The sequence below is a fragment of the Meriones unguiculatus genome, chromosome 5, assembly GCF_030254825.1.
Source record: "Meriones unguiculatus strain TT.TT164.6M chromosome 5, Bangor_MerUng_6.1, whole genome shotgun sequence".
NCBI classification, from domain to species: Eukaryota; Metazoa; Chordata; class Mammalia; order Rodentia; family Muridae; genus Meriones; species Meriones unguiculatus.
Window position 1 is genome coordinate 83931427 of NC_083353.1, and position 15820 is coordinate 83947246.

The window sequence follows — 15820 nt, forward strand, 5'->3', positions numbered from 1 at the left end:
GGTCACAGGCGCCTTCCTTTTCTAGGCATGCATATTGGCCTCCTTTATCTCTCTCTCTCTCTGTCTCTGTTTCTTTTAGTTTTGTTTTTGTTTTTGAGACAAGGATTCTCTGTGTAGCCTTGGCTGTCCTGGACTTACTTTGTAGACCAGGCTGGCCTTAAACTCACAGAGATCCTCCTACCTCTGCCTCCGTGAGTGCTGTACCACTGTGCCCGGCTGTGTATCTGTGTGTGTGTGTGTGTGTGTGTGTGTGTGTGTGTGTGTTCTCCATTCATCCATCAATGATCACTTCTTAGCTGTTGGATGTGTAAAGTTTGGACTAACACAGTTAATCTTGGTCTCAAACATAAGGGTGTGTGGGCGCTTTTGGCAACTCTTGGGGCAGAGAAAAATTTGAAATGTTAATTCTGATGCCATATGAAGGTAGTGTCTGAGGAAGGGGGTACTGAGGAGAGCCAGCAGAGCAGCAGGCAGTGAAAGCATCCACGTTCGTCAGAGCCCTGTCCACCCACTACCAGTGGACAAAGCTGTCTGTGCTACTCCCTCTCCCGCCCTGAAGCAGATGCTGTTGGTTTTCCTGGTAGGTCAGCCGCCCTGTGATGGACAAAGTGCCCTATGCTCTCAAGATCGAAACTCCTGAGTCCTGCCTGACGTTGTCTGCAAGGTATGGGGGAGTCATACCCCGGTTGCAAAACACTCTTCTGGCCTCTATGGGCACCGCAAGCACATGCTGTGGTTAGATACACGCAGGCAAAACACACATACAAATAAATCTTTTTTAAAATAATGATAAACAAGGTTAAGAATCATTGAGGAAGATACCTGAGGTTGACCTCTAACTTCCACACTCATCGCTGTGCGCACACATGTGCACACACACACACACACACACGCACACGCACACCATCAGAAACAATAACCAAAAGGAAAAAGAAAAGAAAAACTCCTGAGGTTTGGGGCTTAGCTTAGTGGTAGAGTGCCTGCCTGACACACTCAAGGCCCTGGTTGAGCACAAAACAAAGCATAAATTCTGGTTCCTATGTTTGGAGGACTGTAGGCCCCGTGAAAGTATTTGATCAAAAAATGTTACCGATGATTGACAGATGAGATCCTTGGGTGACTCAGATTTGTTGTGTGCGCAGTGGGCTGTCAGGCTTGGCAAGAGGAAAGTGATGAGTGAAGGCCCATCACCAACCGTTCCCTCTTTTGGGGAGGATGCTGTAATTAAAACACCTCGAACCAGTTGTTAGATAAACAAAATCTGCTTCTCCCAGTCTAGGAGTTGGGAAATGCAAGATCAAGGTGCCAGTTGATTTGGGGCCTGATGAGAGCCCCATGTTTGTAGGTGGCACCTTTTTGCTATAATCCTAGATGATAGAAGAGACAGAGGGAGTTTCCCAAGGGGGCGGGAAGATTTCCTGGAAGAGGTGATTCCTGAGGTGGCTCCAATGGCCTCTTCTCTCTGCCTGATGCAATTAGGAGCCTTGGGGCTCAGGGTGTAGTTTCTGACGTGACAGGGTGGGGCAGACCACACTGATTGTCTCCTTCTGACTGGGGCACTGCTGTCTGTCTGTCCTGTAGCCTGGAGTAGCAACTGCCATTAGCAAGTCTGCTTCCCTTATGTCCCACGACCTGGCCACTGGAGGACAGTTATATGTCTTCTTTAAGCAGTGTGACCCTGGCTACCCACCTTACCCGTTTGCCCTCTGAACAGCAGGCCAAAAGTGGTTGCCTTCCCTCTGCCCAGGCTTTCCTGTGCTTCGGGAAGCTCCTGTGCAAGGCAAGAGCAACACCTAGTGGGCATTTAGAATTTCCACCCACCTTTCTCCTGGGTGGCCCTCAGCTCTGGGCAGAAAGGGGCTTGGACATTAGGCTAGATTCAAGCCAAGAGGCTGCTGAGCAAGGACTCATTGTAAGAGAGAGAGTGCCAGGCAGAGCCATGGCACTGTGGCTCACCCAGCCTGGGCCTACAGCTCCTGCGCTGAGAGAGACGAGTGGCATTACTGTCTGACCAGAGCCCTCCCGGAGGACTACAAGACCCAGGCGCTGGCTGCCTTCCACCACAGCGTGGAGGTGAGTGGGGGCTGCCCCAGGGTTCCTAGGCTGGGTCCTGTTGTAGGCTACTCACGGTAAGAGGATAGGTACTTCCTGTCCTAGGAGCATTGCAGTGTCCTCATGCATCCCAGCTACCATGCTCCTGTCAGAGCATGGCCCAGGAGCATGCCTTGCAGTCTAGCAAGCAGACCCAGGGATGCAGGAGACTTCGCTCAGAATCAGGGAGAAAGGGGCCGCCCCTTCCCCAGCTGTCCCTCTGGCTGTCCCCTGACTGTGGTTGCTGGTTGCTGCAGATCCGGGAGAGGCTGGGGATCAGCCTCGGGGAGAGGCTCCCCACCCTGGTGCCTGTCACACATGCTATGATGTGCATGAACTGCGGCTGTGACTTCTCGCTCACCGTGAGGCGCCACCACTGCCATGCCTGTGGCAAGGTGAGTGACAGGCTGAGGAGGAGGGTGTGCTCAGGGAAGAGGGCATGTCCCTGCCTGTGGGGCTCAGAGGGCCAGTTCAAAGCCATCCGGAGAAGTATAGCTTGTTCCTGCCCATTACACTGAAATCCACCCATCATGGCCAGTCCCGGGCTCTTTCTGCCACCACCACACATTGTTAAGAACACCAGAATGCTCACCATTTTGGTTGTTGGATGATTGTTACTTTATGGTAATGGGCACAGCTCTTCAGAAAAGCTGGTACTTGCTCAGAGACACTCTGCAGCCCACCCTGGAAAAGCAGGGGTCCACATGAGCAGCTGGGAACCTGGGGCTCCCTGGAGGAGGTGAGGGGTGGGCTGACAGAAGGAGAGGGTGACTGACAGCTTACATGTGTGTCCCTATTGGGCTGTCAGATTGTGTGCCGGAACTGCTCTCGAAACAAGTACCCACTGAAGTGCCTCAAGAACCGGATGGCCAAGGTCTGTGATGGCTGCTTCCGGGAACTGAAGCTGAGGAACGGGCCTGTCCCAGGCCCCATGAGAGGTAACTCTAAAAGGCTCTTGCCTTTTTCTAGGCCTGATGGCTTCTCCCTAAGTTCTCTTGACAGTTCTGTGGCCTGGGTTCCTGTTTGAACCTGCTTTCTCCTAAAGAAGGGAGAGGATATTCTGCATAAAGACAGCCTGTGGAGAAGCCAAGGTTCAAGGGAACTTGATAGGAGCAGTGCTACTTGATAGGCAGGGCTACTGTGGCTGTCTACTGTGGGTGACCCTTCTGGGGGTGTTCGGTAGACCTATGTTCTGTTGAACTTTTTAAAAAAGATCTGTTTTTAATTACATGTGTCTGTATGATTATGTGCATGTGAGTGCAGGGGCCCCGAAGGCCAGAAGACATCAGATCCCCTGGAGCTGGAGTTACAGGCAGCTATAAGCCACCTGACATGGGTGCTGGGATCCAGACTTGGCCAGTGTGTGCTCCTAACTGCTGAGCCTTCTCCCTAGCTCCCGGTGGGACTACTGAGAGGATTCCGTGGGCCTTCTGCCTTTGGAATCTTTTGGTGTATTTGAAAGGCTGCTAGGCGGTACTTGTGAGTCATGAAAAAAGAAACTAAATTGACCCTTGAGACTTGGTATTTAAGTGACAGGCTGTGGCCAGAAGAATCAGGCAGGAGAGACAGCAGCTATATCTTGGGCCTTTCTGAAGCTACACCAAGGTCTTCAGGGGAGGCATAGTCCTGCTGGTGGATTCAGGACAGCTGACCAGTATCCTGGGAAAGTAGCCCCCATTCCCCAGAGCCATGTTATGGCATCAGCAGGAAGGAGCATGACAGCCATCTTGGTACCATTGACTCCCACCCCCATGAGCCTTGGAGGAACCTGAGCCAGCATTTTAGAGTCAACCCTTCCCCTCTGCAGAGCGCCCGGTCAGCATGAGCTTCCCACTGTCCTCATCCCGCTTTTCCACGGGCAGCACCTTCTCCTCCGTCTTCCACAGCATTAGCCCTTCAACTTTCAAGAAGCAGAAGAAAGTCCCTTCAGCCCTGACTGAGGTAAGGCATACATGGGAAACAGTGGCTTTGGAAGGTTCCTGTCATCGGGAGGCAGTCTCAGATCCTCCTGTGCGCAGCCTAGGCAGGCTCGTCTGGACAAAGTGAACTCCTCCCGGGACAGAACCCAAGACTGAGCCCAGGTGGTGCCTTCACTGAGGATAATCCTGTCTTCAGAAGACACCTATGCGGCCGCAGAAGAGCTTGGGAGGCATCTTGTGTGCCCGCTTGTCTTTCTTTTCCTTCTGCCCCATAGGGTAGAATTAGTCCCCAGAGGGCCTGCTCAGGTCACTGGTGGGTCGCAGTCACAGTTAATCGTCCTTTGTTGGCATTTGAGAGCCCCACATGTTCCCAGGCTGCTGGGAGGGGACAGCATGGGTGCTGAGCCTCCTGGAGGCAATGAGAGTGTGCGAGAAACCTCACAACTGGCCGAACACGGGTCTGTCCTGCAGACAGGAACCCCAGGCAGTGCAGCCCGTGCCCACCAGCAGAGCCTTCCCGAGAGGCATGGCCAGCTGCAGCCAAGTGTCCATTAATATTCATCATCAAGCAGTGGGTGTGCTGATGTGTTAGGGAGGGAAGATCTGTGAATGGGTGCTGTCTTAGCCACCAACTTATTCCATTTGCTAACTGAAGATCTTGGAGATGCAGCTAGGACACAGCTTAGAGGTAAATCGCCTGCCTATTGATGATGTGTAAAGTTATGATAGCGTCCCAAAATCTTGAAAGTAATATATACATGGTAAATATATATATATATATATATATATATATATATATATATATATATATATATACACACAATATAGGATAGAGGTGAGTTTTTCTGTCTTTCCATCCATGACCAGAATTCTTATGCACCCTTTGAATGTTCACATGTTCACGATACAGAAACATGTTTACAGATCCTTTGCTTCTGCTAGCCCCTTGGTCCAGTAGAGGATCAAGGAGATGAGAACCTGACAGCTCTGCTCCCAGCACCCTCTTCCATTGTTGGGACTGTGTCTCTGCAGCATTGCTTCCCAGGGGAAAGTGGAGGAAACCTGTGTGAGCCACTGAGTATTTAGCTCTCTGGAGGTTGCAGAATCTTATCTGTGGAGGTGCTCCGTCAGGGCAGGTGGGGCAAGAGCCCAGGCAAGAGTTAGGAATCTCGTGCCCTGCATCAGGTCAGAATTAACCCCAGCTTCCTTTCCAGCCTGAGCTGGTTGTAGGTTCTAGCCTCTAAACCCTGAGTGTTTGCTGACAGTCCCGAGTTTTATCCTCTGATAAGCTGGGGGTGGGGTGGGGTGGGGACTGAACTTCAGGAAATCCCTTGTTCCTCTGGGCCTCACTTTCCCTGACTGTAAAATGAGGGAATTATCCCTAAACTTGGCCATGTTGCTTTCCAGCTCACTCACTGTACGTCAGGCACTGTCTCTGTCAGGATGCTTCATGCGGTTTACTAGTAAGAAAACGGAGGCCCACAGGAAGGCAGTGATATCCATAGCTACTGCTGGAGCCTGATGGGAACCCTGGACTGCATCCCTCCAAGCCAAACTGGGGGTCTCTTTGGCTTTCTTTGTTTTCTGGTGCTGGTGGTGGAACCCAGGTCCTCATATGTGCTCACACAGCATGGCAGTGCCCTATTCAGGGTAAGCCACCAACAGAGCCTGTGCAGCAGGATGTCACCTAAACACAGGCAGCAGTATGACACAGTAGGGCTGCATCTACTCCACCAGGCAAGAGCGCCATTCCCCCTCCCCCACATACATGTTAGGTAATTAGTACAAGATTCCTTCTTAAGTGTGAGACATTCTAAGCTGACGGTAGTCCAATCTGTCTTGCAGCCTGGGAGGGTGTAGGATCCCAGGAGGGGCAGCTTTAGACTTTCACATCTGTTTCTTAGATCTGAAGCAGCTTTGCCCAAAGATCCGCTCAGCTTTCACACTCCTCGGCCGGATAGTCTGCCCAGCCATTTTGACTGTGTGCCTGCTTTGCTTCCTCTCCACCAGGTGGCGGCGTCGGGAGAGGGCTCTGCCATCAGCGGCTACTTGAGCCGCTGTAAGAGTGGCAAGCGGCGCTGGAAGAAACTCTGGCTTGTCATCAAGGGCAAAGTGCTCTACACCTACCTGGCCAGTGAGGTACAGTTCTTTCTGTGGCTATTCTCTCAGGGAGGCCTGTGTTAAGCATATATGTGACAGCAGTTGTGACGGGTAGCAGGGAAGCCAGCTGGGGTCTTCATGTATCTTGTCACCTGCAAGCATGAGTCCTGGACAGCGGGACCTCTTCTGCTGGTAATCAAATCTTTGTGTTGGTGTGTGGCTGTGAGCATTCACAGAGTACTTAAATGTCACAGGCTCGGCAGCCAGGACAAGGTCACAAGAGAAAACTTGCTCCTGTTCTGTTATCTTGGTTGCTTGGGACAACATGCCGCAGCTCAGAGAAAACTGCTCCCTGTGTGCCTGTCTGTTGCTTTTACTAAAATAACCGAGGGCTCCGGTGAGGCTTCTTAATGCAAACGCATTGCTACTTTTGTAGGACATACTGGTTTTCGTTTCTAAAATACAAGGAAGGGCTGGGGCCGCAGCTTGGTTGGTAGAACACTGCACAGCATGCCCGAAGCTTGGGGTTCGGCCCCTCGCTCACACAGCCTAGGTGTGGTGGTGCAAGCCTATAGTTCTAGCACCAAGTCAGGAGAAGCAGAAGTTCAAGGTCATCCTCAGCTACATAGTGATTTCAAAACAGGCCTGGACAATACGAGCTCCTGTGTCAAAAATAAAATACAAACAAAAAGCCCAGACCTGCTCCCGGAGTAGACAGATGCGGGCTGTGGTGGTGTGATCTCACTGGCTGGTTCTGCAGAGCCTGAATGAGCTGGGCAATAAGGTGGTTTCCATCTCCAGGTCCTACGACCTTGGGGCTTCCATAAGACCAATGCACTTTACAGTCAAGGCTTAAATATGTCCCAAGTTTTGGTAGATCAGCCTAGGGCTAGACTTTCTCAGATGACCTGCCTCCCTCTAGAAAGAGCTGCAGCTGTAGTGCTCACTGTGTGTCTCATCTTCTGGCGCTAGGCCGACAGAGGGGGCCTTGGTTCATTTGTCTAGAGCGGGACTTTCTCCATGGAGGACAGGGACTCACCTTTTCAAACTGAAAGTTGGAGCATATTCAGAGCGGCCCCCTTCCTAAGAAGGAATGCCTTAGAGCCAAGCATGGTGGTGCATGCCAACGAATCCTAGCACTCAGAAAGCTGAGGCAGGGGAATTACCAGGCCTAGGCCCTAGGCCAGACTAAGCTACAGTGTAAAGCTTTTCAGGAGAATAATAATAATAATAAGAAGAAGAAGAAGAAGAAGAAGAAGAAAGAAGAAGGAAGAAAAGCAAGGACAGAGGCAGGGTATTTTGTAATCTGTCAGGTTAGGGGAATTCTAGCTTGGCAAGACTGTGTCTGAGCAAAATTGCCATCTACCAGGTGCTTTCTCCAGGCAGTAACCTTGCAGCAGGTGCCGCTGCCATTCTGCCAGGCTTGATTAACTCTCTTGCGTGCATTTTATGGAGGCTTCACTACTTATAAACATGCACTTTTCATCCACCTAAAAGCCTACTTTCTTCATATTTAAAAACCTTGGATTTTCCACTGAGCACTGTATTTCCAGTGTCCTGTGTGTTCTCTCCGTCTATCTTGTGAGTGCTCGTGACATCATAGCCTAGACCCTGGAGGGCTCTTGCTGAGACACCTTAAATGAAGGCTTGGTGGAATGAGTACTGAATGTGTTGCTAGAACAGACTCTGGGACACTAAGTCATTGACTACTCTAGTCTGTAGGAAGAAAGCTGGAAGGCTGTGAGTTCAAATCCTGGCTCTTCCTCCATGCTGTGATAGAGAATTTAAAAGATAATGGCATTGAACATGTCCAGCCACATTTCCTGTCAGAACCTGTTAAGTCCCTTTCCTTTCTTGGACGGGCCCTGACTGAAAGCAAGGGTGATCAGAATCTGCCCCACACATAGGTGTTCCTCTATGGAGGCAAGGATCGATGCTAGGGGCTGATACAGGTGTGGGTTTTAAACATCCTTTATTTATCGTTTGATAGTTTTGCATTTGTAAACCATGTATCTTCATCTTATCCACCCCCCCACTCCACCAATGCCCCCAACATATCTCTCTCCCACTTTCCTGCCCTCTCCTGTGTGTGTGTGTGTGTGTGTGTGTGTGTGTGCGCATGCGCGCGTGTGTGTATGCAGGCCTGTATGTACGTATGCCTGTGTACATTTGTGTGTTTGTATGTACATGTGCATATGTGTGTATGTCACGCACTGAATCCAAAGAGTGCCACCCATTGGCTGCCACCTGAGCTTGTTGTCTTGATCTTGCCTGGGTGATCATGGCTGCAATGAGCTCATGATACAATGGCTATGTCACATCTAGAGGTGTATTTAATAGTGCTCCTCCCATCCTTCACCTCTTTTATTCTTCCTCTCACATGATGTTCCTTGAGCCTTGGGCATGGGGTGGGGGGGCTGTTACAGGTTCGATTTTAACATCAGGTTTTCCTTCTGTCCCCACAGGACAAAGTGGCCATGGAGAGCATACCTCTGCTGGGTTTTACTATTGCCCCAGAAAAGGAGGAGGGCAGCAGTGAAGCAGGACCTGTTTTTCATCTTTACCACAAGAAAACCCTGTTTTATAGCTTCAAAGCAGAGGATAGCAGTTCTGCTCAGAGGTATCAACAACAGCTAGTCTTCTTGTTTGCCTTGCAGAAAAATGCAGTATTGTCCTGCATTGTTCTACTTAGGCCTCCATGTTCTGGGCCATGAGACTTAGACTCTCATGTCTTCTTTATATGCATGGGCATTGGTTCCACCACTTTCACACTGTCCTAGGCTGTTTTCTAAATATGGGAAACATGTCTGGGAAATACATACAAACAGCCTAGCAGGAATCTAGTCCAGTCACATAGATACCCAGTGCTATTTTCTGTTTCACAGGTGGATGGAGGCCATGGAAGATGCCAGTGTGTTATAGCAGTCACCAGGCACATGGACTTAGAACAAACTCCTACATTAATGTGTGAACCCTTCCAGAAGCTACTCTGGGTCTCTGCTCATCTGGATGCACGTGTGGGTTCTGCGTGAGGCTTGACCTTTCCCCTCACAGGTGGAACCCTAAGGGATATTTATGGACCTTTTTTTTTCTGCCTTCATGTTTCCCAGCCCCATTATAAACTGTACCCTTATCTAAAAGTGAGTTAAAAATTAGTACCTTGAAGACATGAAAACCAAGAGAAAAGGACATTTAGCAACATGTGCTTTTTTAGTAGAAACTGGCTTTTTCTGGTTTTACTTCTAGTGAATAGGACCACTTTCCACTTTCTGTGATGTGCATATGGGCCTCAGATAATGTGGGAAAGTAACAGCCAGGCATCCTGCTGAGCTGCCGCCTCCAGCGCTGTCTCCCTAGGGCTGGACCAGGAGTTGCTGCAGACAGGGCCAGGACTCAATTGCTGTGGAAAGCGGCTCCTGCGGCCTTGCTGTGGCTTGCCAGGCTAAGGAGGAAGGGGAGAGTCCTCCTTTCCTATGAAAGGAAGGCTGCCATAACTTAACAAGAGCGTGGTAGTGGCTCCCTCCCTCCCTCCCAGAATCCTCAGCACCTCACCAGGGCTGCCCACTGTGGCAGCACAGATCCCTCAAACATGGGAGGTCTGCAACTGCTTTAAGTTTCTGTGTGCCATCCTGTGCCCACACTGTGCACACGGACCATGATGTTGATGGAGGTTTGTCCTCTCCGGAACACATATCCTCAGGCTGTGTCGTCCGCACCGAGCTTCCTTTTTGAGAGAGGTCAAGAAAAAAGAGAGAAGGACAGTCATCAGAGAGTGGTCTGGGCAGATGGCTTGGCCAGCACAGAGGCACTGGGTGGCTGGAAGACACTTTGAACACCTAAGCTGAGCCACTTCCGAGCTGCACACCTCCCTCCGGGCACCTGAGGCAGAGCCACCTCCTGCTGGACAGTTCTTTATACTGGGTGGATTTTACAAAATGCAGAAGGAACAGGATTCCTCCCCATTCTCACTGCAATTGAAAAAAAAAATATTGCCATCATTGCATTGCTTTGTCCCCTACAAAAAAAGGATTTTTGTAAAAAGCACCATCTCAAGGACTTAATTACAGTAAATATGTTCAGGGATTTCTTTTTCTAGTTTGCAATTCTTTTTAAATGTTTTGCAGTCATTGTATAGTTAATAATTCAAGTCGGATGGACAGACAAGTGTTCCTGTTAACTTCTGAGGGTGTCACCACCCTAGGTTCCTTTCCAGAGTCGCACACATGTGACTGGACCACCAAGACCCATGAACCTTTACAGAGTGGAGCAGGACTCGAGTACAGTAGTCCCCTTTGCTTCCATTTCATTTTCTGTGATTTCAATTGCCGGAGGTCAACTGTGGACTGAAAATATTAAACGGAAAATTCCAGCAATAAAAGTGCATGAGTTTCCAATCACTTTTACTATAGTGTTAGTGTCGCACTTTTTGGTAACTTCCCATGCTCCTAATTGGTGTATTACACACGATCAAGGGTACCCATGTATGCACAGAAACAGCACAGTATCTGTGTGGTCAGTGGCTATTTTCTTGGGTGCCCACTGGGTGTCTGGGCAGTGGGATCATCCCTGACCTGCCTTGTAACAATACCCAGTGTCACTTCCCTGTTCTTAACTTTGACAGACAGTATATCCCAAGATCACCTGAAAACCTCTGTTCTTTTATTCTGGTTATTTTTTTTTTTTTAATTTTTAAAAATTTCCAGTGTTGACTATGGAACCTAAGGCCTCATGCCTATTAGGCCAGCACTCTAACCTGGCTTAAAACAAAACCAATAACCTGCTCTATCTGATACTCAAGCAGGGACTTTTATTCTGTGGGAATATTTACCTTGATAAAAATGTCTGGATTATATAGCAGACAGGTTCACCAAGACAGTCTCCAGCTACTATGTGACTAGGCCAGGCCCTGCATCTTTGGACCTTTGTCACCTCTTTTTCCATGGTTCTCTGAGTACTGGCTTTAGGCTGACCACTCACAGTGGCCCTTGTGTCCTTCTTTTTGTCCAGCCCATTTCAAATATCCATGTTATCTTTCAATCCACTGAATCTGCGAAGAACTACTGGGGATGAAGCCATCTCAGCAGATACAAGGGCATGCCTGTCTCCTGGGTCCAAATACTACAGAATTGGCTGACTGTGATGCCACTCAATACTGCCGAAGCTCCTGCCCGCAGGCACGCATGGAACAGCCCTGTACCATATATATACCCCCGTAAAAACCATGGTAGCCTAGGAAATGAAGAAGTCACTTACTGGCACAGCCAGAAGCCTGTTGTTCTCCTCTGTCACAGAAAGATTGCTGCAATGTCGCACAAGCTGAGGGAGACAGGTACACACTGAACATTAACAAAGACCTGTCTGTCGGTCATGCTCAGACTTGGTAAGGACAATTACAGGAAGAACTTTCTCTTTCTCAGGACAGTGATGGGACAGTGGGTGGCAGTGAGGCTAGTGTCCCTGTTCATCAGATCCCTCTCCCTGCATCTTCAATGCCTTGAAGAACCTTTCAAGCATGGCCTTGCCTGCTCCATGGAGGTTTTTCTCAGAGCAGCCCATACATTTGGTGTGGCTTCTCCGAGTGCCTCCAGGGTTCTGCCTATCAGCAGGATGAAAAGAAAACAGAAAGAGGAAAAGGGGTAGTAGCTAAGCTGCCTGTGAGCCCTGAGTGAAATCTTAGAGCAGGCCTTGGCAGTGCTGTGTGTGTGGGTAGCACCTTCGCCAGCAGCGTATATTAAGATCCACAGAAGAAAGGTGAGCCCCAAGGGGTTGGAAAATGATGCAGCCGGGCAGGAGAGCTGGCAGCTGTGTCTGTCAAGCCTATGAAGCACTTTTCAGAACTCATTGTGCAGGCCTGGGGATGTAGCTCAGTAGAGTGCTTGCCTAGCATGCATGAAGCCCTGGGTTTGAGCCCCAGTACAGGATGCTGTGGCATGTGCATACAATCCCAGCACTCAGGAGGCACAGGCAGGAGGATCAGTAATTCATCCTCAGCTACAGAGCAAGTCTGAGACTATCCTGGGCTATGTGAGACCTTGTCTCAAAAGCAAAAACAGACTCCTATCTGCTAGTCAAACTGCAGTTGACCTGGAGCACCAAGGTGCTACTGAGCCAGCTCTCTCCTTTCACATGACTTGATTCTGGAGACGCTGGCCAGTGACATGATACTTTGGGAAGTTTAAAATAACATTTTTGAGTGGAGCATGGTGGTGTGAGTGTGGAGTTCTGGCACTTGAGAAGCCAAGGCGGTAGCATCATCAGGTCCTGTCTCGAATGAAATGAAAACCAAGCCAAACAAAAGCATATTTTCATCTTCAGGGGAGGCCTTGGGAAAGTCAAGTCACACTGTTTCTGCAGTTAAACTTAGTGGGAAAGATGAAGGAATATTTGGCTCTAATTTTCTAGATCCATCTGTCTGTCACCAGCTTTGTCTCCAAGCCTGTCCTAGGTAAAGTGAGGGCAGTGAGTTGTGTGCTCTTTGGAACTGCTCTCAAGCAAGAAATATGTGCACGACACTAGGGGTAAATTAGTCTGAGGCCCTCATGCCCACTGCATGCACTGACACAGTGATCCACAGATGTGCAAAGAACTATCCTAAACAAATGATTTCTACATTGTTATATGGTAATTGGTCATGCCCTGAGGTGTGGGGCCTAATTATTCCAACATATATAATTATGCAAGTTTTCATAGGCGTAAAATTAGACAGTTCTTTAAGAAATAAAGCTATATGACTACTTGGTATGATCCCGGATTTTACTTTGTGGGGCCTGGTGAAAAATTGACAATTGGTTTTCACTGAAATTATTTCACTAATTTCTTTTAAATATCATCCTGTCATCTGCTCCACAAAGATGTTCCAGTTTTTAAATCACAGAGATATACTGTGTCATCCTGCAGCCCATCCTTCATAGACACACAGGCTCTGTATATCTCAATGAGGGGTGAGAAGGATGATCTTAAAAAAAAAATGTTCTTTCATCCACCTGTGGATGTGTACACTTTTAATCCAAGCTTCTAGGGGATGGAGTAGGAGGGTCCTAAGTTGAAGGTCAGCCTGGGCTCCACAGACCTTGTCTAATAATAATAATAATTTAAAGGAGAGGAGAGTGGTTCAGCCATTGGAACTGAGCTGAGTATTCACAAGGTCCTGGGCTCCATAGTACTGTCATACACACACACAAATATCCGAAGTTGCTTGTCTGTTAGTGAAGGTGACTGATACAGGACTTGAGTCAGGAGCTCTGAGTTGAGATACAGCTTTCAAGTGCCTGAGTTTACTACGTAAAAAAGGTACTTCTAACTACGAGCACGAGCAACCTTTGCAAGGTGGTGTGTGAAATGATGCACACAACAGATACTATATGAAAGAGGTTTATTGGATGGAGATGGAGAGAGAAGAGAGGGACATGATAGGGGGAGAGGAGGAGAAAAGGCAGGAGAGAGCAAGAGAGAGACAAAGTGGCTGGTTGATCCTCTTATAGCTTGTGCAGGTGCAGCTGAACTATGTCTGCCACACACCAGGTGGGCGATATATCCTAAACAAATGATTTCTACATTGTTATATGGTAATTGGTCATGCCCTGAGGTGTGGGGCCTAATTATTCCAACATATATAATTATGCAAGTTTTCATAGGCGTAAAATTAGACAGTTCTTTAAGAAATAAAGCTATATGACTACTTGGTATGATAGGTTACTAGGCAATTCAGAAGCAGTCTGCCTAAATACTAACAGTGTGGGCACACGTGACCTCAGCAAACAGACGTGGGGATGGTTCTCATGTTGCCGCTAGTTCTGGTAACTCTGGAACAAGACGATCAGGTGACTTTCCACTGCCAGGCATCTTCCTTAGCTAATGGTCATTAATTCTCAGTTATTCTGGAATGTATCCTTGCCAACTGAAACTCTGGTACACCACTGGCTGATAAATGCTGACTTTCCAAATACCTACATCATAATGGAAACATCCATAGACAAATGAAGATTAATGTTGAAACCTGGGACCTTGAGAAATACAGATATTTAATCCCAGGATTAGTTGGCTGGAAAGCAGGCTTTGCATGATAAACATTGCTCCTGAGTACCGGAGCTTCCAGCTGGCTACTGGAAGAAGGTAAGTGCGGAGCTCTGTAGATGACAAGCCAACAGGAGACAGAAGGAAATCAGGACATGGTTATACTCGGGCACCCTCTCCAGTGAGGCTGAGCTGGCAAACACCAGCAGGCATAGGCACTGTGACAAGAGCAGCAGAGAAGTCACGGGTAACTGCACTGTGCCTGGGATAGCCAGGAGCATCTTCAGGTCACTTTTGAGCGGGGGCTGGACGTAGTAGGGGGTTGCCTCCCATAAAGAGTTCTAGAGAGATCTGTACAGGAAGACAGTAGAATGGGGAGAGAGAGAGGGCAGCAATGAGGAATGTGGCAGGCTCAGGAACTGGGGTAGTCTGCAACAGGCAGAGTGCAGGCAAGTTCCAAAAGTGACAGTCAGAAAGGCTGTCTGGAGTTAGGTGAGTCAGGGTGACATCACCTCACAGTCATTGGACTACAGGCACCTTCAGATGGCGTAGAAGAACAGATCTGAGTTTTGGAAAAGCCATTCTGGTTCTTTGTTTACACATCAACTAAACACGTGGTTGGTTCTGTCACAGCTGCTTACTGTGACTCTTCTTAAGTGCTCTTCATTCTTGGATCCATACCTGTGGTGGCTAATCTTGGTTGTCAACTTGACTACAACTGGAATCAACTAAAACCTAAGCAGTTGGGCATGCCTGTGAGGGGCTTTCTTAGTCAGATCATTTGAGGTGGAAAGGCCCACCTAAATCTGGGTCACCTTACAGCAGCAGCCCACATAAAAAGACATGGAATAAGGAAGCTGTCACTTTTGCCTATTTGTCCTCACTCTCCCTGGCCAAGTTCATCTGTCTTGTTGCTAAGGCATTCATTTGCTGAAGTTAAAATCTAATTCCCCAGGATTCCAGAAGAGACAGAAGACCAGGAGCTAACTATTCTGGGATGTTAGCATCAGATTGGGACTGCTGAGACAATCTTGTGGACTGAACAACAATTAGATTCTTGGCCTTTCTGTTGGGAGACAGCCATTGTTGGACTACTCAGACCACAATCTGTAAGCTGCTCTAATAAATCCCACGTTTATATTCATCCTATCAGTTCTTAGAGAACCCTGTGTCCTCCCCCAGTATGATGGGATCCTGTTCCTTCCCTTAAACTGGAAAGGCCTTGATGATGGCCTCAGGAAATTTTGCTTTGTTTTCTGTGACACTCAGCCCTCAGGTCCACTGTGCTATGATGGAGCTGGCCATGCGCAGAGGCTATTTTTCCATTAGCATCTCAAGATTCGTGCCTCTTCTCAAACAAGCTCTGTGGCTCTAAGATATCTTAGCCAAATGCAACTTGAAAATCTGACCCCACCCACAAAGCCTGGGAAGCTCAGGCCAAGGCAGTGTGTGTGTGTGTGTGTGTGTGTGTGTGTATTTCCCATACCCCTGTATTCTGGAGCCACCAATTCACCTCAGGGACATCCATTTCTGATATCATACTGACAGCATCAGCCAGACACAGGTGACTCCAGGTCTGACCATCACGTATCTGTTTCCAGAAGTCCAGTAATTTGCTAAAAAGGCGAGTGTTGGCTTCTAGACCATATAATTTGGGTATTACATGGAAAGAGCCATTTCTGGGCTCCCTTCCAAAA

At 48.5% G+C, this 15820-nt stretch overlaps 1 protein-coding gene across 5 annotated transcripts in view; it reads left to right on the forward strand.

The window, feature by feature from the left end:
- The window catches only part of Fgd5 (FYVE, RhoGEF and PH domain containing 5), a 100327-nt gene extending 89814 nt beyond the window's left edge, over positions 1–10513 (forward strand). For all 5 annotated transcript variants that reach the window (XM_060383760.1, XM_060383761.1, XM_060383759.1 and 2 more), the window contains 8 exons: positions 585–664; positions 1974–2073; positions 2349–2486; positions 2900–3029; positions 3899–4032; positions 6021–6149; positions 8576–8730; positions 8996–10513. In XM_060383760.1, the coding sequence (XP_060239743.1) occupies positions 585–664; positions 1974–2073; positions 2349–2486; positions 2900–3029; positions 3899–4032; positions 6021–6149; positions 8576–8730; positions 8996–9032 (903 nt within the window). In that variant the 3' untranslated portion in view covers positions 9033–10513. The remainder of the gene's footprint in view (positions 1–584; positions 665–1973; positions 2074–2348; positions 2487–2899; positions 3030–3898; positions 4033–6020; positions 6150–8575; positions 8731–8995) is intronic.
- Positions 10514–15820: the final 5307 nt, after the last annotated feature.